This window comes from Microtus oregoni, unplaced genomic scaffold (genome assembly GCF_018167655.1).
Source record: "Microtus oregoni isolate MIOR12 unplaced genomic scaffold, Mior012 000006F_ref0000085, whole genome shotgun sequence".
Classification (NCBI taxonomy): domain Eukaryota; kingdom Metazoa; phylum Chordata; class Mammalia; order Rodentia; family Cricetidae; genus Microtus; species Microtus oregoni.
The window spans coordinates 55,453,892-55,474,384 of NW_024543065.1; the positions used below are offsets into that span (position 1 = coordinate 55,453,892).

General features: G+C 53.7%; 1 protein-coding gene across 4 annotated transcripts in view; it reads right to left on the reverse strand.

The window, feature by feature from the left end:
• Positions 1-345: 345 nt before the first annotated feature.
• Sptbn4 (spectrin beta, non-erythrocytic 4) overlaps positions 346-20,493 on the reverse strand; it is a 90,988-nt gene continuing 70,840 nt past the window's right edge. For 2 of the 4 annotated variants that reach the window (XM_041653413.1, XM_041653416.1), the window contains 16 exons: positions 17,839-18,063; positions 16,666-16,755; positions 15,130-15,408; positions 14,907-15,037; positions 13,768-13,972; positions 12,630-13,010; positions 10,927-11,171; positions 10,009-10,147; positions 9,841-9,925; positions 9,314-9,510; positions 7,877-8,484; positions 6,603-6,675; positions 5,772-6,064; positions 3,949-4,122; positions 3,765-3,807; positions 346-1,405 (listed from right to left, as the gene is read on the reverse strand). In XM_041653413.1, the coding sequence (XP_041509347.1) occupies positions 1,247-1,405; positions 3,765-3,807; positions 3,949-4,122; positions 5,772-6,064; positions 6,603-6,675; positions 7,877-8,484; positions 9,314-9,510; positions 9,841-9,925; positions 10,009-10,147; positions 10,927-11,171; positions 12,630-13,010; positions 13,768-13,972; positions 14,907-15,037; positions 15,130-15,408; positions 16,666-16,755; positions 17,839-18,063 (3,327 nt within the window). In that variant the 3' untranslated portion in view covers positions 346-1,246. The remainder of the gene's footprint in view (positions 1,406-3,764; positions 3,808-3,948; positions 4,123-5,771; positions 6,065-6,602; positions 6,676-7,876; positions 8,485-9,313; positions 9,511-9,840; positions 9,926-10,008; positions 10,148-10,926; positions 11,172-12,629; positions 13,011-13,767; positions 13,973-14,906; positions 15,038-15,129; positions 15,409-16,665; positions 16,756-17,838; positions 18,064-20,493) is intronic. The other 2 variants (XM_041653415.1, XM_041653414.1) reach the window with 2 other exon arrangements.

The window sequence follows — 20,493 nt, forward strand, 5'->3', positions numbered from 1 at the left end:
GCTCATTGGTCTAGAGACTCCAGCATTCTCCGACGATTGGACAGAGCGTTCGCTCATCGCAATTACGTTTCTCTGACTCTTTAAAGCCGGGCAGTCTTTCCTGACCACGATGGGGCGCATCTCTCAGCTGCTTTGGGGTAGTTTAATAACTTCCCCTTATTTCTAGGGTTCCCTTATTTAGGCATAATATCTAGGCGACCTGTTGAGGAGTACGTGTGCAGATCTTGAAATGAGCCACCAATGGGCAGGTACATCCAGAGTCTGGTAGACGGTCTTCGCACCCGCGTCCCATCAGCCCACCCTCCAATCCTGTCTCAGGTACGCAAACAAACCAGCGTAGACCGTCAAAGCCAAAGGGTTTATTATAGGTACATACAGTGTGCGCCTGCCACACCGCCCCGCACCCCCGGCCCTGGCGGCGTTTTCGGGCAGCCACTGGGGCTGCCTGTAACCCTGATCCCCCGACTCCCAGGGAGGTGCTCCAGCCAGAAGCATGCAGGGGGGAGGACTTCCCAACCCCCCTCCCGTCGGGAAGTGGCATTTACAGCTGAATGGGGGAGGAGAGAGGAAGACAATTTTGAACTTTGACTCCCCTCCTATTAAAAGCCTTCGCGGATGCGGGGCGGGGGAAGGAGGGAGAGGTCTACATTTTTGCAAAAATAAACTAAGTCAGGAATTAACCGCATGGCTCTGAGATGGCGGAGTGCAAGGGCTAAGGGCCCCTTCGCTCCCTCTTCCCAGACAGATCAAGGCAGCATTGGAAGTGAGGTAAAGGCAGGGAGGAGTGTCCCCTCCCCACCCCCTAGCACCCTGGATGGTCCAGGGGACCTCACCAGCGCCCCCGTGTCCATCCTTAGGGCGGAGAGGAGGCCAACGAACACCACCACCTCCCAGATCCCTCGCCACTCCAGCTTCTTGGGGCAGGATCTGAGGATGGGGCAGGGTGCTTGGCTCAACTGGCTCCTGGCCAGTCCCCACCAAGCTCAGTTATTGCATAAAAAGAATGGAGCCCCAGCACCTGGGGTGGGGTTGGCGAGCGGGAAGGGACCGAGATATGGCTATAGGGACAACAATCCCCCACCACCATTTCTTGGAGTGCAGGAGAAGTCCCTTCCATTCCAGGGTCCACCGTGACACATCCGCAGTCATTTCTGCCCTTGCGGATGAAAAGGTGTCTTTGTGTCCACAGTGCGGAGAGGAGGGGCAAGGAGACTTGTCAGACTCCAAGTGGGGAGGGTACCTGGAGTCACTTCCGGCGCCCGCTGGCCCTCCGCTCTGCACCCTCACGTTTGGGGTTGCCCTCATCTGTGGATGATGTGGTAGGTAGTGTCTGACCCCAGCGGGCGATCTCGGCGTGTTCCGCCACTGAGTTAGCCACAGCCTCCAGCCAGCCATTCATCTCCTCCTGGCGGAAGAAGCAGGACAGGTCCATCTCTGGGGGAGGATCTCAACCACACTGCCCTCCCTTCTGTTATCTGGGTAATGCTGATAGTGAGGCTAAGGGGACTCTTCTCTAAGCCCTTCTGTGGATTTATTCGCTTAAACAGAAGCAATAGCATCATCTGTAAGACACCCCCCCCCCCCACACACACACAGATGAACAACCTAAATGAAGGGAAGCATTGAGCAGAAACTTGCAGAGCCTCGACCTTTGCCAGTCGCTAATTGGCCTCCATGTACCAACTGACTTCGCTTTTCACAAAAACTCTCAGATAAATTATTTGAGCTCTCAGAAAGGGAGCTCAGTAGGTAACAGCACATTGGAGCCTGATGAATGATAAGCAGGACCCACACAGCGGAAGGCGAGCACTGACTCAGGGAGGCCTCCACCTGCACACCCAAGGCATAGTACGTTTGCGCACACACACTCATGAACACACACGCAAACATAAAATGTAACAGAGCAAGATGGTGGGGCACCCCTTTAATCCCAGTACTTGGGAGGCAGAGGTAGGAGGATCTCTGGGAGTTTGAGGTCAGCCTGATCTACATAGGAAGTTCCAGGACTACATAGAGAAACCCTGTCTCAAAAAAGAAAAATAGAAACCATATTTAGGAACTTGAGAGATGGCTCCATGAGTAAGAATACTGGCTGGGACCAGAATTTCATTCTCAGCACCCACGTGAGCATCTGTTTCAGGGGATACACCACCCTCTTCTAGCCGTGGTGGAGAATCAGGCAGCCACATGCACACGCACACACATGCAGGCAAGCATACAGATAAAAATAAATGTTTTTTAAAAATTTAAAAGGATCTTTAAAAATCCTCATTCTTTCATTTGTGTGATGTTTAAGAATGGGGGGGGCGTGCCTGTGCACATGTGTGGAGGCCAGGAGAGGATCCAAGTGTCCTGCTCTATTACCTCCCGTCCAGTTCCCTCCAAACAGGGTCTCCAGCAATTGCCTACAATTATGGGGTTGTTTGTGAGCAGCCATGCCTGGCTCGCTCTCTCTTTCTTTCTTCCTTCTTTCTCTTTTTCTTTCTTTCTCTCTTTCTCTCTTTCTTTCTTTCTTTCTTTCTTTCTTTCTTTCTTTCTGTGAATGCTGGAATCCAAATAATGGCCTCAGGCTTGAACAGCAACTTTCTTACCACTGAACGGCTTCTCTAGTCCCATGGGGTGTGTGATGCTTCACATCAACTCTCCTCTCAACAACCCTCACCCCAGTGCACTTGGGATAGAATCCTCTCCTGGATACCCCCAATACCGAGAGAGATCCAGTCCCCAGAAACCTTTCTGAGACCGTCTACCTCAGCTCAGCTGTCCTCCTGCAGTTGGCTGTCACAAGCCTTTGAAGTTCTGCCTTTTTGGTTATCTCTGTGGGGATCACACATCTTCCCTTTTTCAGATGGGTTAGCCCAGGATGGCTTCATTCTCACTCTGTAACCCAGGACTGATCCTCTCGCTTCCACCTCCCATATGCTGAGATTACAGAAAATGACCACACCCAACCTTGATCACTCCCTTTTTGGAGGGAGGAACGTATTTCTTTTTTTTTTTTCCGGTTTTTCTAGACAGGGTTTCTCTGTGGTTTTGGAGCCTGTCCTGGAACTAGCTCTTGTAGACCAGGCTTGTCTCGAACTCACAGAGATCCACCTGCCTCTGCCTCCCAAGTGCTGGGATTAAAGGCGTGAGCCACCACTGCCCGGCCAAGGAAGGTATTTCAGGACAGGGTTTCTCTGGGCAGCCCTGGCTGTCCTGGAAATCACTCTATAGTCCAGGCTGACCTCGAATTCAGTGATCCTCCCGCCTCAGCCTCACGAGTGCTGGGATTACAGCCTCTCTCTCTCTTTTTATCGTGTTGGTGTATATATATGCCATGCGTGTACAGGTGGCCTCAGAGGCCAGAAGAGGGTGTTAGATCCCCTAAAGCTGCAGATACAGGGAGTTGTGAGCTGCCTTACGTGGGTGCTAAGAACCACACTTGAGTCCTCCTGAAAAGCAGGGAGTAAGTACTCTTAACCACTGAGCCATCTCCCTAGACCGCTGGTGACTCCTTTTAAACCTACACCTACTGTCTTCCCAGCCTTCTGAGCGGCTATGACAAAGAAGATGGACTTAGCGATCATGGCCACCAGGCACCTTCCCTGGACCCCCCCCCCCCCCGTCTTAGGACGCTCTCTAGGCTCTCACTGCTTTCCTGTTAACAGTTCTTATACTTCTGGCCTGTGTGGTTTCTTCTACAGCCCCAACTCCTTGATTCAGGAACCAGGAAGCTAGACCACTTAGAGATCAACTTATGGTGTGAAAGAACCAACTCTTACCTCATCTTTAGCTTGGAGCAAGAACTCGCTGCCATCCTGGGTCCTGCAGGAGACAAAGGACTTCAGGGATCTTGAGGGGCCCAGCCCCTGCTCCCATCCATTGCCTTTCAAGAAAATTGAGAGCCCACAGGGGAAATAAAGCAAGGCGGAGCCCCCCTCCCTTCTGCCCATGGGAGGGACTCACTGGAGCTTGAAGACATGTTTCTTTTTCTTGTAGTCACTAGCCACCTCGCTGGTGGCCTTGTGGAGGCTGAGCAGTGGTTCCCCACCATGCGTGCCCCCCGATGATGGGCCTTTGGAGTCCTTGTAGAAGCCTAGCTCCCCCTTGCTGAGCACACAGTACAGGCTCACCCATGACCTGGGGGTGGTGAGATGGCGCTTGAGGCAGAGCTGCAGAGTTCTGCCTGGGAACTCTACATCATCACCCTTACAGAGCGTGTGCTTGATCTTGTACCTCTGGCCCTTTGCCCCACAAGGTAGGTCCTGTTCTGGGAGGTGTGACTAGTGCTCCCAGAACCAAGAGTTTGCCCAGGCTGGTCCCTGCTGGCTAACCCTTCCTCGTCTCGTTTCATATTGACTTTCCTAAAAGCAAGACACGAGCTTTTGGGATAGGAAAGCAGCCAGCAGTAGGTAGAGCCCTTGTCTAGGATTCACTAGCGAGGAGCTGGGGGTATATCTCAGTGGTAGAACATGAGGCCACGGGCTTGATCCCCAGTCCTGAAAGAATTCAACTGACTCATATGCACACCCGTGTTTCGTTCATTGCTCTCACTTTCCCCATGCATCGCCTTCTCTGGTTCTCCTTTCCCCGCCCTTCACCAAGTTGTTCCTTCAAGGAAGAGGTAAGGTTCCTACAGTCTGAAACAAGATCTGGTCTCCCCATGCAGCCAAAGTCCCTGTCTAGGAAGAAGTGCCTGGTTAGGAAGATAACATTCAACAGGTGTCAGTGTTCATTCCCATGTTGGTCTAGGGACAAGGAAGAAAACATTAACTTCAGTCAGCACCAGCAAAGCCTCAGCCTGTCCTGCTCCCTTCGTGTCCTGGGTCCAGATATCACTATACCTGACTCTCCCTGCCCCACATTTTCCATCTCAGTTGGACAAAAATGTACTGGACAAGTACAAGCTGAACTCTCTTCAAAAGTAAACACGCACACACTCACACACAAACACACATGTGCAAACGTGTTAGGGCCTGAGGAGATTAAGGCACTTGCAGCCAAGCCTTACAGCCTGAGTTCAATCGCAGGGACCCACGGTGGAAGGAGAGAACCGACTCCTGTCAGTTGTCCTCTGACCTCTACACACAACTTCCACCCCCAACACAAATAAATGTAGTTTAGATAATTTAAGCTGGCCGGGCGGTGGTGGCACACGCTTTTAGGTCCAGCCCTTAGGAGGCAGAGGCAGGTGTATCTCTGTGAGTCCGAGGCCGGCCTGATCTACAAGAGCTACAGGCTCTAAAGTTACAGCGAAACCCTGTCTCGAAAAACAAACAAAAACCCCCAAAAAACAAAAGAAAAGCTGCTCATCTGGAAATCTGAAATAACTTCCAACATTCCAAAACTAGGTCCTCAGTTGAGGCTATGCTCCTTTCCGGAACCCCACTGTAAATTTCATGAGTAGAGGTTGTAAGGTGGGGCGGCGGAAGGGATCCATCCCGTCATCCCGCTCACTGATTGGATGCCATCTTGAAGCTCCAATTCACACCGCACTGGAATCATCCAGATTAGACACTACTTCAGGTTTGCTCCTTAGTCACAGTCAACACCTAGGGTGGTCGCTGAGACTGAATCTCAATTTGTTCACGTTAGGGGCAAGAACCTTTGTCATGCGCCCATCTCGCTCGACCACTTAGCTATTGGAGATGCTAAACGTCGACCACGCCCCTCCCCTTCACGGGTTGGAGTCTTTGAATTTGAGCCCCGCCCCCCTCCCGCCCAGCTACTCATTCATGAAACACCCTGAGAGGGCTCCCAGCCATCCAAAGCCCCGCCCACGCGCTCACCGGTTGGACGACTTGCGGTTAGCGTCGAGCTCGCGCTTGCGCAGCAGGAAGCCCTCGTGCTGCACTGTGTGAGTGGGCGGAGGCGGAGGAGCGGGGGCGGAGCCTCCCTGGGCAGGGGCGGAGCGCGAGCGCCGGCTTCCCCCGCCCTCACCACCCTCTCGAGGCCGTGGCCGCCGGCGTGGCTTGGGCCGGTCCCGTGCCCGCGGCCGATCGGGCCGAGGTGTCCGCTCGGGCGGCTCAAGCCCGTTGGGCAGGCGACCGGGGGGAAGCTCACGAGGTTGAGGCAGCGACGGCTGTGTGAATGAAGGGAGTGGGGAGAGGGGTACTGTCCATGATGACTAGCGGGGAGCATCCTGTCTCGGGGAGCCTTAGGGCCAGGGGTCCCATCGTTCTGCAGGGCCGCTTATCTTGGAGGGGAACATAAGAAGACCCTCAGGGCTGAGGAGACCCCCTTGGGTTTTGGGAATGGGTCATTCGAATTTAGGCTTTGGAATTCTGGAAGCTGGAAGGTAGGGACAGGGTCTAAGGAGGTAGACTAGAGGAAGGGTATAGAATTTCTGTGTGAGGAATCTTGGGGTGGTCTCTTGAGTGACTAATGAGGAAATTCGGAACCCCCACAAGGCTTGGAGAAATAGGGAGTCTAAAACAGATGGGGCAGAGTTTAGAGTCTAATCCTTGTGTGTGGAGGGAGAAATAAGGGTCCTGGGTTTGTGGCTCCATATGCTGACTGCAAGGTCCTGGAAGGAGGATGGGCCTGCGCAATGATTGCCTCTCAAGATCCTGGCCACTAAGAGGGCTTCTACCACCACCCATCCCTGTGACTCAACTTACCACCCCAGCAGGGAGCCCAGGGCCTGCCTCTTTCTCCTGCAGCTGCTCCACGATGTCCGCTAGGGTGGCCTTCCTGGAGAACACGGGCACAAGACCCAAATGAGATGCAGTACCTTTGGCTAGGGCCCTGATTGCCTGGACAGTCACACCATATCAGGCCTCGGTACCAGGCCTCGATACCAGGCCCCTGCCCACAACTCAGCAGTCTCACACGTATGTGCCTTGCACACCGTGGGTGTTCCTGACACAGCTACTCGATGTACAACCAAATCCCTCTCTCCAAGGTTTTTTCTTATTTGGTTAGTTGACTTTTTTATAGGTTTATGTGTGTGAGTGCTTTGCCTGCACGTGTGTGTGTGTGCGCGCGCATGCCATGTGGGTACCTGCTGACCGCAGCGGCCAGAGGAAGGCCTCTGGAGCTGGAGTTCCAAACGGCTGTGGGCCACCCAGTGTGGGTGCTTGGAACAAACTGGGGTCCTATGGACAGCAACAAGTGGCTTGACCACTGTGTCATCTCTTCAGCCTTTGATTGATTTGAGTCAAGGTCTGACCTCTGGCCTCTCTGGGGATGACCTTGAACCCCCACTCCTCCCGCTGCCTCCCAGGTGATGGGAGTACAGGCCCGGGCCACCACACTCCAATTACTTGTTTGTTTTAGAGACAGAATCACTTGCCCTGATGCTCAGGATGTATGGCAGGGCGGTTGGTCTGGGACTCAGTCCTTCACGCCTAAGGGCTGTGGTCACACATCAAAGAGCTCACTCTGCTGTTCTCTGAGCTTTGTTTGTCTGACTGATTGATGATTTTTCCTGAGACAGGGTCTCTCTATGCAGCCCTGGCTGTCCTGGAACTCCCTCAATAGACTAGGTTGACCTTGAACTCAAAGAGATCCTCCTGCCTTGGTCTCTCGAGTGCAGTAACTAAAGGCCTGCGCCACCACCGCCTGCGTGTCCTTTGAGTTTTAAGCAGAGCAAAAGGCAAGCTGGTGTCTTTGAGCTTTTAAACATACTGTTGTGTTCTATACACATCCCCCTGAGTTTCTAAGTCCCCTGGGCTTTTCCCCCCAGTCCTAAATCTCCGGTCTTCACAGTTTAGTAAAAAGTCTGTTTCCGTCACTGCTCCTGGGCCTCCCGCCATGGCCTCAGAAATGCTAGCATTACAGACTTGCCACCACCGTGCTCACTTGGGCAGTTCTGAGCCCAGAAGCCCAGCCCTTGGGCCCTCTAGACCACAGCTTTCCCTTCCCCTAACACCTTGGTCACAGAGGTCCTCACCCTTTGACCAGCTCTCCTCTGGTTGGTGTCTCCTGTTCGCTAGACTCCTGTCTCTCCAACCTCCTCTCCCGCCGCTCCCGCCGCCTCTCCATCTGCTCATAGCGACCCAAAGTAAGGCTATGTGGTGCCTCGTGGTCCGCGGACTCCTGGCGCTCCGACCGCCGCCTCCGCGCAGCCTCCTCTGGTTGTTCGGTGGACTCCTGGCGTTCTGACCGTCGTCTCCGTGGCAGCTCCTCCGCACGATCCGCTGACTCCTGGCGCTCCGACCGGGGCCGGACCTGTTCTGTCAGCGCCGGGGTTCCAGGGGTGTCCGTTGTGTCCAGCGCTGTGGCTGTTGGGGCCGCGGGTTCTACCCTCCCCGGGACCTCAGGGAGCCGGTCAATACGCGGCTGGAGACGCTCGGGCTTGAGCTCCTGGCGCACATACCCAACCCGGGTCCGCACCTCGGCTGACAGCGTGTCGGAGGCCCGGCGAGCCAAGGGCTCATAACCCCCAGGACGTAGCAAAGGCGCTGCCTTGGCCGCCAGCTCAGTGGGGTCCCCAAAGAACTTGCGTCCCAGCAAGGGGGTGGGTGGCTGCTTGCTCTGCTCTGCCTTGAGTTTCTCGATCTGGGGGAGGGGGTAGAAAAGTCAGGTCAGGTCGGGGGAATGGGGCGGAGCCTAGAGAGTCGTTCGCGAAGGTCTGGGCATTCTTCCTCGCTGTTTAGCTTAGCTTCTTGGAAAAACAGGGTTTTCAGGCATTGCCTATTCTTGACCAAAACCAAATCCTTGTTCTTTCCACAAACACCCATTGATCTTGTAGGGGAAAAGGGGCCTCCCCTCCCTGTCTTTCTTCCTCCCTTCCCTTCCCTTCTGCTTGTTTTGGTCTTTGTTTTGGGGTGTGTGTGTGGTGGGATCTACATGGAAAACAGGGCTCCATGTAGCCCAGACTGGCTCCAAACTCGTTATTACTGAGGATGACCTTGCACTAACTTCTGATGGCTTTTGTTGCCACCTCCCAAATGCTGGGAATGAGGTGTGTGCCACCACCCCTCTGACAGCTCAACAGTCACCTTCTCTGGGTGCTTTTCTGACCCCTTCCACCACATCTTCCCTAACAGCCCCTCAGGACCCTGAGGCATGTTATCACAACAAGGTCTTTGCGTTAGCAGGGTTCTTCAAGTCTCATACTGGACTCTTCAAGACCAGACCAAGGGCTTCTGTGTTCCCACAGACCCCTCAAATCCCTGCCCTGTTTCATCTCCCCAGACTCAACCTATTTTTCATTAAAAATTGTGGGCCCCTCTGGGTTCTTAACAGTCAGTTACAGGTATGTCCCTCTGCCTTCCCTTACAGCCCAGGAAGGACCTATGTCCAGTGCTGCCCAGTGCAGGGCCAGGCACCCAAGCAAGTCTAACATATAGGGATGGTGGGTGGGAGGTGGGATCTGGGGTCTGACCGTGGTCAAGCGCCGTAGAGAGCTGAACCTCTCCTCCCAGGCTGCGGCTGCTTTTCTGAAGGCCTCATGTCGCCGGATAAGCTGCTCCACCTCGTCCACACTGCTGCCCAGCTCCCGGCTCTGTAGGAGTGGCTCCTGGGCTGTCAGCCAGGCATCAGCCACCACGGCCTCCTGAGCAAACTGGTGCACCTCCAGCACTGGGGGCAGGCATAGGAGGTGAGGCGCCAGGCGAGCCTCAGACCTTTGCCTGGGGTGGAAGCTAAGGTTTTCTGGGGATCCCCTCGGGCTACCCCTAGTCCAGCCTTCAGAGTAATGAGAACTTAAAACATTGTATTGCATTAGGATACCCTCACATGGGGGGCTGAGCTCAAAAGTAAGACAGCCCTCTCATTCACCCTCCCAGCCCCAGGGGTTTGGTTCTGGGCACCCAAGGACGACATGCAAAGCATGCTCATGTCACTTGTCACCCTCTGGTGCAGAGGTTTGTCCCATGCGTGCTGAGGCACTGGTGTGTGGGCCTTACTCACTCTGCTGCAGCCACTCCCAGTGACGGTCCCACTTCTCAGACACCTCCTCCTTCCGGGTTCCCAGCTTGTCCAGCTGCGCCTGGATCTGGGAGTGTGTGGGTGGGGTGAGAGAGGCATCGGGGTAGGCAAAAGGTAGGAGCAGAGAGGGACCCCATGTTTCTCCCCCACCTCATCAGCCATGGCACTCTTGTTGAGTAATAGGGAGCGCCCCAACTCCTGGCAGGCCGTCAGCTCAGGCACACGAGCCTCCAGTTCTGTCTTCAGACCCTGGTGGTAGTTCATAAGCACCTCCACCGACGACACATCCCTGCAGCGGGGAGGGGACAGGGATCTAAGCCGCATGCAACCACCCTCAGGCTGCCCCTTAGATGCAGCTCCCAAAGAGCACATTGACACTGCTGTTCTACAGAACCCCAGGACATCGACCTTCTCTGGCCAAGTTCTGAGGTAGTGATCCGAAAGTGCCAAAGTTTGCTTTAGTGTGTCTAGAACTTCAGGTCCGACTTCCCCTCCTTCTCCATCCCTTCAACAGGGTCTCGTGTAGCACATGCTGGCCTGGAACTGGCTATGTCGCTGAAGATGACTGAGTAACATCCTCAACCCTTGTGTTTGTTTTTTTTTTTATTTTGAGGCAGGGTCTTGTTAAGTTATCCATCTAGCCCTGAACTCATTCTGCTGCCTCAGCTCCCTGAGTATCCAAGTGGATCTGCCTGTGCCACCAGGCTTAGCTCAGGTTTGACTTCTGCTGGACACTGACCCCAAACTACTGCGTAAAGATCTAAGGAGTACCTACTAGGTTAAGTTGCAGCATCTGCTTTACTGACTGTGACAATGGTCTCACAGCTTTCTCTCGGTCCTGGCCAGGCCTTACTGTGACATGCCCACAGGGAGGCCAGTGTGAACACCCGGATAGGATCCAGGGCAGAAAGCACCCTAGGCCAAGCCTAAAAAGGATCCTCACACATCTGGAGCACCCAGAACAGTGCCTGGCACACAGAGGCACTTTACGAAGGGGCTGTTGGAGGTGGGGCAGCTACTGAAGACCACCATAGGTAAGCAAAAAGCTCAAGATGAGGCGGGGGGCACCTGGGTTTGTCAGCTGCCCCGATCTGGCCCGCGATGCCATCCATCCAGGAAAGCAGGTCACGGGCCTGGCTGTGGAAGCGCAGCGCATCGGCCGTGGAGCTGACGTGCAGACGAGCATCCTCACAGGCTGCCAGCAGCTCCTTCCAGCCCTGCAACACCTCCTGCTCGCGGCTGGCGATGGCCTCGGCGTGCTCGCCCGCATACACCGTCCGCAGCTGGGCCGCCCCCTCCTGCAGCTGCCGTACCTGAGGGGCATGACCCGCCGTGTGTGCGGGCACAGGCTCCGCTTTCTTACTCATCTCACTTGACCCAGCCTCCACCCTTACTCATCTCACTTGACCCAGCCTCCACCCTTCCTTCCGACAGCACCTGTGGCCCCTCGTCCCTCCTCCGTGGTCCAGGCTCCTCTCTCCCCTGACCCCGTAGCCCAGGTTCCTCCCTTTCCTCCGCCTCTACAGCCCAGGTCCCCCCCCCCCCCCCCCCCCCCCCCCCCCCCCCCCGGCGACCCAGGCCCCTGCCTTTTGACTGAAGCTCATCCCTTTTCCCCACCCACATGGCTAAGCTTCACCCTGTTTCTTCCCTAAGGCTCCTGGACCGCCTTCTGACTTCGCCTACTCAGGCTTAAGCCTACTGCCTGATCGATTGTTCACTGACCTATCCGTACCCGTGCTCTGGCTTTTATCTTTACTACCAGGTTTCTTTCATTTGGCTGCCTAAAATGCTCTGATAACTCCTTCTGCCGTGTCCATTGCCTGCTCTTCCACACAAGTCTGCCTTTCTCTTCTCTCAGAGCCATTTGATTTTCCCAGGAGCCCTCTTTCTACCCTGGTGTCTGTTTGATATAATTCCTGGGTTTTTCCCCCAGTTTACATCAGACCTATTAGTCACCTACTAGTAACCCAGCTTCCAAATACCTTCCCAATTTTTGTTTTAAGTAAAGATGTCACTGTGTAGTCAAATTAGCCTAAATTTGGGATCTTCCTGGGATTATGGGGGTGTGATGTTATGTCTGGCAGTTTACATAAATTTCTTTTCTTTCTTTCTTTTTTTTTTTCGGGACAGGGTCATGTTTTGTAGCCTAGCCGGGCCTTGAACTCTTGATGAGCCTCCTGTCTCAGCCTCCTGAGTGCTTAAGGTTTCAGGCTTTCAGGCCTGAGCTACGACACCCAAGGCTGGAAGCTCACTGCAAGTTCAAGGTCAGCCTGGTACAGTCAAAAAGTCTCAAGCCAGTCAGGGCTGGCTCTCTTTAAAAAAAAAAAAAAAAAAAGGAATAAATTTCAGCATTGCCATCTGCCCCCAGTCTCGACTGGATTCCTTGGCATGGTAAAAGATCTCGTCTGTCTGTCTTTCTTTCTTTCTTTCTTCTTTCTTTCTTTCTTTTTTTGGGGGGGGGGTGTTGAGACAGGGTTTCTCTGTAGTTTTGGAGCCTGTCCTGGAACTAGCTCTTGTAGACTAGGCTGGCCTCAAACTCACAAAGATCCACCTGCTTCTGCCTCCCAAGTGCTGGGATTAAAGGCATGCGCCACCACCGCCTATCTAAGATCTCCACTTTCTATCTGTCCAGTTTCCCCTTGTCCCCAGGCCGCTTTCTCTGTTCACTGTCAGCCTGCTGACTCTACAGCAGCTGTCTGCTGCGTTGCCTACACTCCCAGCCCCACTGCTCAGGCACTCCCACCCTGCTCTTAGGCTGCCAGTCACCCCACCTGGGACACGAGGAGCTGCAGATCGTGCTCAAAGGCTCGCAGGGTTCGCTGCATGGAGCTGGCACTGGGTCTGGGCTCTGGTGGTGCCGTCAGGCGGGGCAGCCGCCTCCGCTTCTCCTCAATCTGCCCTTGAAGTTCTCGGGCATCACTGAAGAACTTATGCAGCTCCCGAGAGGCAGCGAGCAGCTGGGCCCGAGTGCCCATGAGCTCCAGGAGTTCGGCCCAGGCCTCATTCAGCCCATCCTTCCACTCAGCCATGGTGGCCGCCGCTGTGTGGCCGCACTCAATCAGCTCGTCCACCATCTGGTTGACCGCTGCCAGCCGCTCCCGCCCTGCCGTTCCGGTCTCACTGGCGAACTCTGAGAATTTCTCCTGTAGCACCTGGACAAGGTGTGGGGTGAGAAAAATACCTAAGTGGGTGACAATGCTACATAGTCACCCACTATATATAGTATTAATAACTGATATATAGTATTAATAACTGACACCATGCTAGGCATTGAGTGTAGCATGTGTGGTGTTTTGTGTGTATGTGTGACAAGATCTTAGGTAGCCAAGGCTGGCCTGAAACTTACTGTGTAACCAAAGATGCCTGGAATTCCTGATTCACCTGCTCTCACCTCTCAGGTGCCACAAGTGCTCGTGTGTGTGTGTGTGTGTGTGTGTGTGTGTGTAAACGCACGTGTGTCAGGGCGACGAGGTGAGGTCATTCGAAAGGAGGCCCAGAGGCCTTCATAGGATGCACAGTGGTCGCTAGTATCGTTGGTGTGGGGTGGTTTGAATGAGAAGGGCCTCATAGGCTCATATGTTTGAATACTGGGTCTCTAGTTAGTGGAAGTATTTGGGAAGGATTAGGAGGCGTGGCCTCGGTGGAGAAAGTCCGTCACCGGGGGTAGGCTTTGAGGTTTTCAAAGACTGGGGCCATCCCAATGTGCCTCTTTCTGCCTCCTACTTTTGGGTCACGATGTTGGCTCTCAGCTGTTCCTGGCACCATACCTCTCTCTATTCCACCATCATGGACTCGAACCCTCTGACACTGTAAAGCCAATTAAACACCTTCTTTTATAAGCTGCCCTGATCACAGTGTTTTGTCCCAACAGAAACATAACTAAGACATGGAATTCACAAGACCCCTCACCGACACATGCTCGAAGTCCTGGCCCAGCTCCGGGGAGCCAGCCACCACCTCCTTCTCGGCAATCCAGTGTTCCAGCTCGTCCACCTGGCGACTGAGCTGGTATAGCCAGTACTGCTGCTCCAGGCTCACCCTGCGTTCTTCACCCAGTTCTTTGAGGGCCACATAGAGGCGATCCACCTGGGACTGTCGCCGGCTGATCTGCTCACTGAGGGCAGATAGGGGACAATAGGGAAACCCCCAAGACTCCCTCCCAAGGGAGGACTGCTTCTCCTGAATCTTTGCCAGGGTCCTGTCTCTTTAAGATCCCCCTCTGGTGGGGGCAGTTTTCTGCAAATCTCACACTGAGCCAGCGTGGTACTCACTGCTTTGGCAATAACAGTAAGTGATACCAAAAATATAATACCATAGTATCAATAATTAATATTTTGCTAGGCACTGAATGTACCATGAATGGGTATTTTTTCCCCTAATGACAGGGACTCATGAAGCCCATGCTGGCCTCAAATTCTCTATGTAGCTAAGGACCACTGGAATTCCTGGTCCCTCACTACTGTTTTCATAACTGGATATACTCACCCTCCCCCATCCCTACCCAGCATCCTTTATTGGTTTTATTTGCCTAGTTCCTATCTTTGGTCCCTTGTTGCTCCACAGTGATGTGATTAGGGTTCCTAACTCCTTCCCTCAAGACTCAGGTCCACCTTCAGTCTCCTCTTCTGGGCTTCTGGACACGGTCTTAATCTGTTGTCCCTCTAAGATCCCACCGCCAGCCAAGCCTCCTAGAGGCTCAGCAAGGTCGCATCACCCAGCTATTCCAGGATGGCTCTGGCTCTGCCCCATTCTGATGTCAGCAGTCCAGGTTATCCAGTCTTCCCAAACACTGTAAGAAGTCATCTCCGGCCTGTCCTGGCTATATGCCATCTATTTATCTCACTGTCTTTTTTCTCTCTGTCAGATAGGATCTCTCTATGTGAATCTTTCTGGCCTGGAACTCTCAAATTTGCAGCAATCCTACTGTCAGTCTCCTGGATGCTGGGAATACATGAGTGCCCCATCAAACCTGGCGCTGCTACTCTAACTCGGTCCTAGCCTTCCTTGGGCCTTTCCCTCCGAATTAGCCCCGCCCCCCGCTCACCCACCTGTCTGGGTGTCCCATCTCCAGCAGTGCCCGACACTGGCGCGACAGCTGTGCAATGCTTTCCTCGTAGTTCTCCACGCCCTGCTCCAGTTGCAAGTGCTTCTTAAGCAGCTGCAGGGTGCTCTGTTCATCCTAGGAGTACATGGCGCCCGCGATAAGGCGGCAGAGGCCGGGCCTCCCCAGCTCCGGTGTGCCAGACCCCCTCACCCCTGTTCTGGGCGCACCTTGCCCTTGTCCTCACTCATCATGAGCAGCTCCTGCTCGCCCAGCCACGCCTCCACCTCCGCCACATCAAAGTAGTACTGTTCCACCTGGAAGGCAGCGTCCAGCGTCTGCTGCCTTCGTTCTGCTGCCTCCCGTAGTCCGGTCCAAGCGCTCTGCAGCTGCTCCTGGCCCCGGCGCACCGCCTCAGCCTCCGGGCTGCGCAGCGAAGCCAGCGCGCCCGCGCGCTCCAGCACCTCCTCCAAGCGCGGCCCATGCGCCTGGATCTCCCGCCGCAGGCCCTGTGAATGAAACATCGAACGGAGGGGTGGCAAAATCTCCATGACACACCGAGCCCTTCCGCGACTGGCAGGGCGGCTGAGCTAGAAAGAACACCCTCAGATCCCCTGCCACTTGCCAGGTACCACTCACTGATACCCACATGCTACAGGTGGGAAAACTGGCCCTGACAAGAGAAGTGCAGTCCCAGGGAAAACTGGAGGCTGGCTCCAAAGACTGTACTGTCAAATAGGATTTGTAAGAAAGGAAGGACCTCCTGGACTCAGCAGCTGTCACTACCTGCTTAAGTCCTGCACGTGATCAAGCTACTGAGAAGCCCTGTGTGAAGGGCTAGCTTAGCCTAGCTAAGGATCTATTAGTAGCTTGTGACTGGAGGAAGAGTAGTCATTTGTAGTGAGATTGAACCTGGGACCTTTGGAAGGCTAAGAAAGCACTTTACTACTGAGCCAGGACCCCAGCCCCACACTGGGGGATTCTAGGCAGGTGCTCTACCTCTGAGCCACACCCCAGTTCTCTTTGGTTTTGGTGGCAACAGGTAAACATGCATCTGTTGGGGGCCTTTCATCACCAATTAAAGACAAGACTGTGACCTGACAACAAAGTTCACTCTGTAACAACAAAAAAGAAGCAGAGACTCCTGACGGACTCTAGACGCACCTGGATCTACCTACTACCCTGGTCAAGGACGAGAGGCGGCATTCTCTCACTCCCATCTACTCATCTAGGTTTTTAAAAATGATTTATTTATTTGTGTGTGTGTGGTTTTTCGAGACAGGGTTTGTTTTTTTGTTTTTGTTTTTGTTTTTGTTTTTTTGTAGTTTTGGAGCCTGGAACTAGCTCTTGGAGACCAGGCTGGCCTCAAACTCACAGAGATCTGCCTGCCTCTGCCTCCCGAGTGTTGGGATTAAGGGTGTGTGCTACCACTGCCCGGCTGATTTATTTATTTTTATTTTATGTGCATTGGTATTTTGTCTGGATGTATATCTATGTGAGGGTTCTGGATGCTCTGGATTTGGAGTTAGAGACAGTTGTGAGCTACCTTGTAGGTTCTGGATCCCCTGGAAGAGCAGTCAGTGCTCTAAACCACTGAGCCACGTGCCCAGCCACCACTGAGCCACGTGCCCAGCCACCACTGAGCCATGTGCCCAGACACCACTGAGCCACATGCCCAACCCCTCTAACAGGTATTTAACTGGCTTCTTTCCTAGCACTCACACCCCCAAGGGTCCTACCTCACGCCCTCACCTGGCTCATCTCACCTGGTTCTTTTTGATGTGCTGCTGGACAGCCTGCAAGCCATTGCCTCGCTCTGTCTGCATGGCCAGCGGCAGCCGCTCTTGGACCCATGCCTGGGGAGGACAGGAGAGGGTCAGTGAGAGAATGCACCCAAGGATCGCTGCCTCCCCCCCAGCCTCAGACCCCTTTATAAGCATGGGTGACGTTGCTCACCTCAGCCCCAGGGACATCAGCGTCCTGTGTGACACCCTCCATCCAGCTCTCTGCGCTTGAGGCAGACACCCACTTAGCTTTGGCCTCCAACATGCAGGCCTTGCTTTCTGGAGTTCCCTTCCCATCCCTCTATGTCCTGTTTCCTCAGTCTACACATCCTTTCCCCCAGGAAGACCCCCAGCCTCTGACTTTGAACTTCTCTGAGTTCCTATCAACCCTGAGGGTCAACATCACTGCCGCCCCGACACCCCTAGTGGCAGGGCTGAGCCCTCTACGTAAAGCAACAGACAGTGGCTGCCTTGGACACCTGCTGGGCCCTGGACTCACACAGTCTGAGGGCGTGGCCAAGACCAAGTGAGGGTAAACAGATGATTGGATGGATGAATGATTGAGTGGATGAGCATTTGGTGAGATGAATGCAAATGAGCGGGGTCAGGGGTCAAGACCCACAAAAGAAGAGGCAACCAACTCCATGACCAGGAATGCTGGGCACACTTGTAACCCCAACACTAGGGAGGATGAGGCAGGAGGATCAAGAATTCAGCCATAGTTGGCTACATAACCGGTTCCAGGCCAGGCTGGACCACAAGAGACTGTCTCAAACAGGAGAGAGAGAGAGAGAGAGAGAGAGAGAGAGAGAGAGAGAGAGAGAGAGAGGAAGAAGAAGAAGAAGAAGAAGAAGAAGAAGAAGGAGGAGGAGGAGGAGGAGGAGGAGGAGGAGGACGAGGAGGACGAGGAGGACGAGAGGGAGGGAGGGAGAGAGGGAGGGAGGGAAGGAAAGAAAAGGAAAGGAAAGAAAATTTGTTTCATGAGCAAATGAATGAATGGCTAGAGTACATAAGGTGAAGGAGCGAAGGACTGAAGAATGTATCTGATTCTCACCCTGGGTCAATCCTGGCTTCATTCACCGTCTGCGCCCATAACGTCAATCTCTGGCCTTACATCCCGCCCCAAAGTCTCCGCGCACCCACGCCCCGCCTCACCAGTTCGTCGTCCAGGTCATGCGCCACCTGATGCAGCTCCTTGGAGGCCAGGAGCAAGCGGCGGCGCTCCTGCAATGGCTCCAGCAGGCGCACCAAGCGCTCGCCCACCGCGCTCTGCCGCTCGCCCACCAGGTCCTTGCTGGCCTGTTCCAGGGGCAGCGCCGCCGTCTGCGCCTGCAGCTCGCCCACCTCACGGCACCACTCTTCCACCTGAGACTCCATGGACTGTGGGTACAGGGGCACAGTCAGCAGTCCCACCCTCCTCCCAGGCTTCTTCTGTGACAAGGCACTCACCTGGGCAGGTCATTCCACTCTCGCCCTGCTCAATGCCTCCCAGAAGAACCACTCTCCCTCTGCATGAACAGTTCCATACCAGCCCCTACCTCGGGAGTTTTTGCCTGGGCGTGGTGAGTTTGAGTCCTGCCAGATATGTTCTTATTTGTTAATCAGATTTCAACTCAAAGGTTATTTTCTCAAAGAATTCCAAAGGACCACCCCCCCACACACACACACACAACTAATATGGTCCATCCATTCATGAATTTTCTTCAAAGTTGAATGAATCTCTTTTTTACTGTAGGAAACTGAGACCCAGAGAAATAATTTGACTGGTAGGTCAAACTTGTCTGATATAAAACCAAACACAAAGCTACAGTGATTTGGAGGCTGGGGAATAGCTTGGTTGGGATAGTGCTTGCTTGGCGTGCAAGGACACCCTGCCTTCCATCCCCCAGTACCACAGAAGACCAAGTGTAGTGATCCAAGCCTGTCATTCTAGCACTCGGGAGATAGAGTGGAAGAATCAGGAGTTCGAGGTCAGCCTGGGATACGTGAAAACCCATCTTAAAATACACAGGGAAATTAATAACTCTTATAGCACTTGAAATCCCCGAAGATTAATGGATGGGCATGGGCCAAGCAATGGTCTGATTTACCTGGGCCCTTTCTCTGTTTTAACAGCTGCAGATGGGTTTAAGACTTAAATGGAATGAGGAAATCTGTAAATTAGGAGAAGAAAGGGGGCCCAAATGCTTTGAGAGTGTTGGGAGGGGCTTTCCAAGAATAAAAACCAATAGGGGTGAACAATGCTAAATCAGACCACATTAAAGCATGCTTGCACCAGCCCTGTCGTATGCCACAAACAAAGCACCCGAAGGCAAACAACTAATGGGAAAGTCATTCCAAAGGCGCCGAGCAGGAAGCCATTTTTCTCTAATTTTTGCAGGTATTTGTTATGTGTGTGTGTGTGATGTGAAGTCATGCATGCTTGTGCCATGGCACACGTGAGGAGGTCAGGGGACAACTAGAGGGAGCTAACTCATTCCTTCTACTGTGTGGTCTGGGGTGGAACTCAGATCATCAGGCTTGGTGGCAAGTGCTCGCTTTTCTTAAAACTTATCTATATTTTTTATATGTATGTGTGCATGCCACATGTGTGCAGTAACTGTGGAGGCCAGAAGAGGGCGTTGGATTCCCTAGAGCTGGAGTTACAGGTGGACTGATATGGGTACTTGGAAAGCAAATCTGTATCCTCTAGAAGAGCAATATGTGATCTTCAATATTTTATTTTATGTGTAAGTATCTTGCCTGCATGTATGTCTGTACACTACATACATGTGTGACTGGTACCCTTGTAGGCACAGAACATGGCACTGGATTCCCTGGAGCTGGAGTTGCAGACAGTATGGTGGTTTGAATGATAATTGCCCTATAAGCTAATGTATCTGAATACTTGGTTCCCAATTAGTGGAACTATTTGGAAAGGATTAGGAGGTGTGGCCTTGTTAGAGGCGTGATGTGGGAGTGTCATATATCAATCTGTTGATTTCATTGGTTAAGCAATAAAAAAACTGCTTGGCCCTCATAGGTTAAAACACAGGTGGGTGGAGTAAACAGGACAGAATGCTGGGAGGAAGAGGAAGTGAGCTCAGACTCGACAGCTCTCCTCTCGGGGGCAGACGCCTCAGAGAGATGCCATAGCTCAGCTCTCGGGGGCACACGCGATGAAGCTCCTACCCAGGATGGACGTAGGCTAGAATCTCCCTGGTAAGCCACCTCGTTGGGCTACAGCAGATTATTAGAAATGGACTAGTCCAGGTGCGAGAATTAGCCTAGAAGAGGCTAGATAGAAATGGGCCAAGCAATGTTTAAAAGAATACAGTTTTCGTGTAATTATTTCGGGTAAAGCTAGCCGTGCGGGCGGCCGGGTGCAGGGGATCCAGCCCCGCCACTCCTACTACAACAGAGGAGGTGTGCCTGCTGCTATGCCTGCCTGCCTGCCTGCCTGCTATGCCTGCCTGCTGCTATGCCTGCCTGCTATGCCTGCCTGCTGCTATGCCTGCCTTCTCTGCCTGCCTGCTGCTATGCTTGCTATGCCTGCCTGCCTGCTGCTATGCCTGCCTGCCTGCCTGCCTGCTGCTATGCCTGCCTTCTCTGCCTGCCTGCTGCTATGCCTGCCTGCCTGCTGCTATGCCTGCCTGCCTGCTGCTATGCCTGCCTGCCTGCTGCTATGCCTGCCTGCTGCTATGCCTGCCTGCCTGCTGCTATGCCTGTTATGCCTGCCTGCCTGCTGCTATGCCTGCTATGCCTGCCTGCCTGCCTGCTATGCCTGCCTGCCTGCTGCTATGCCTGCTATGCCTGCCTGCCTGCCTGCTA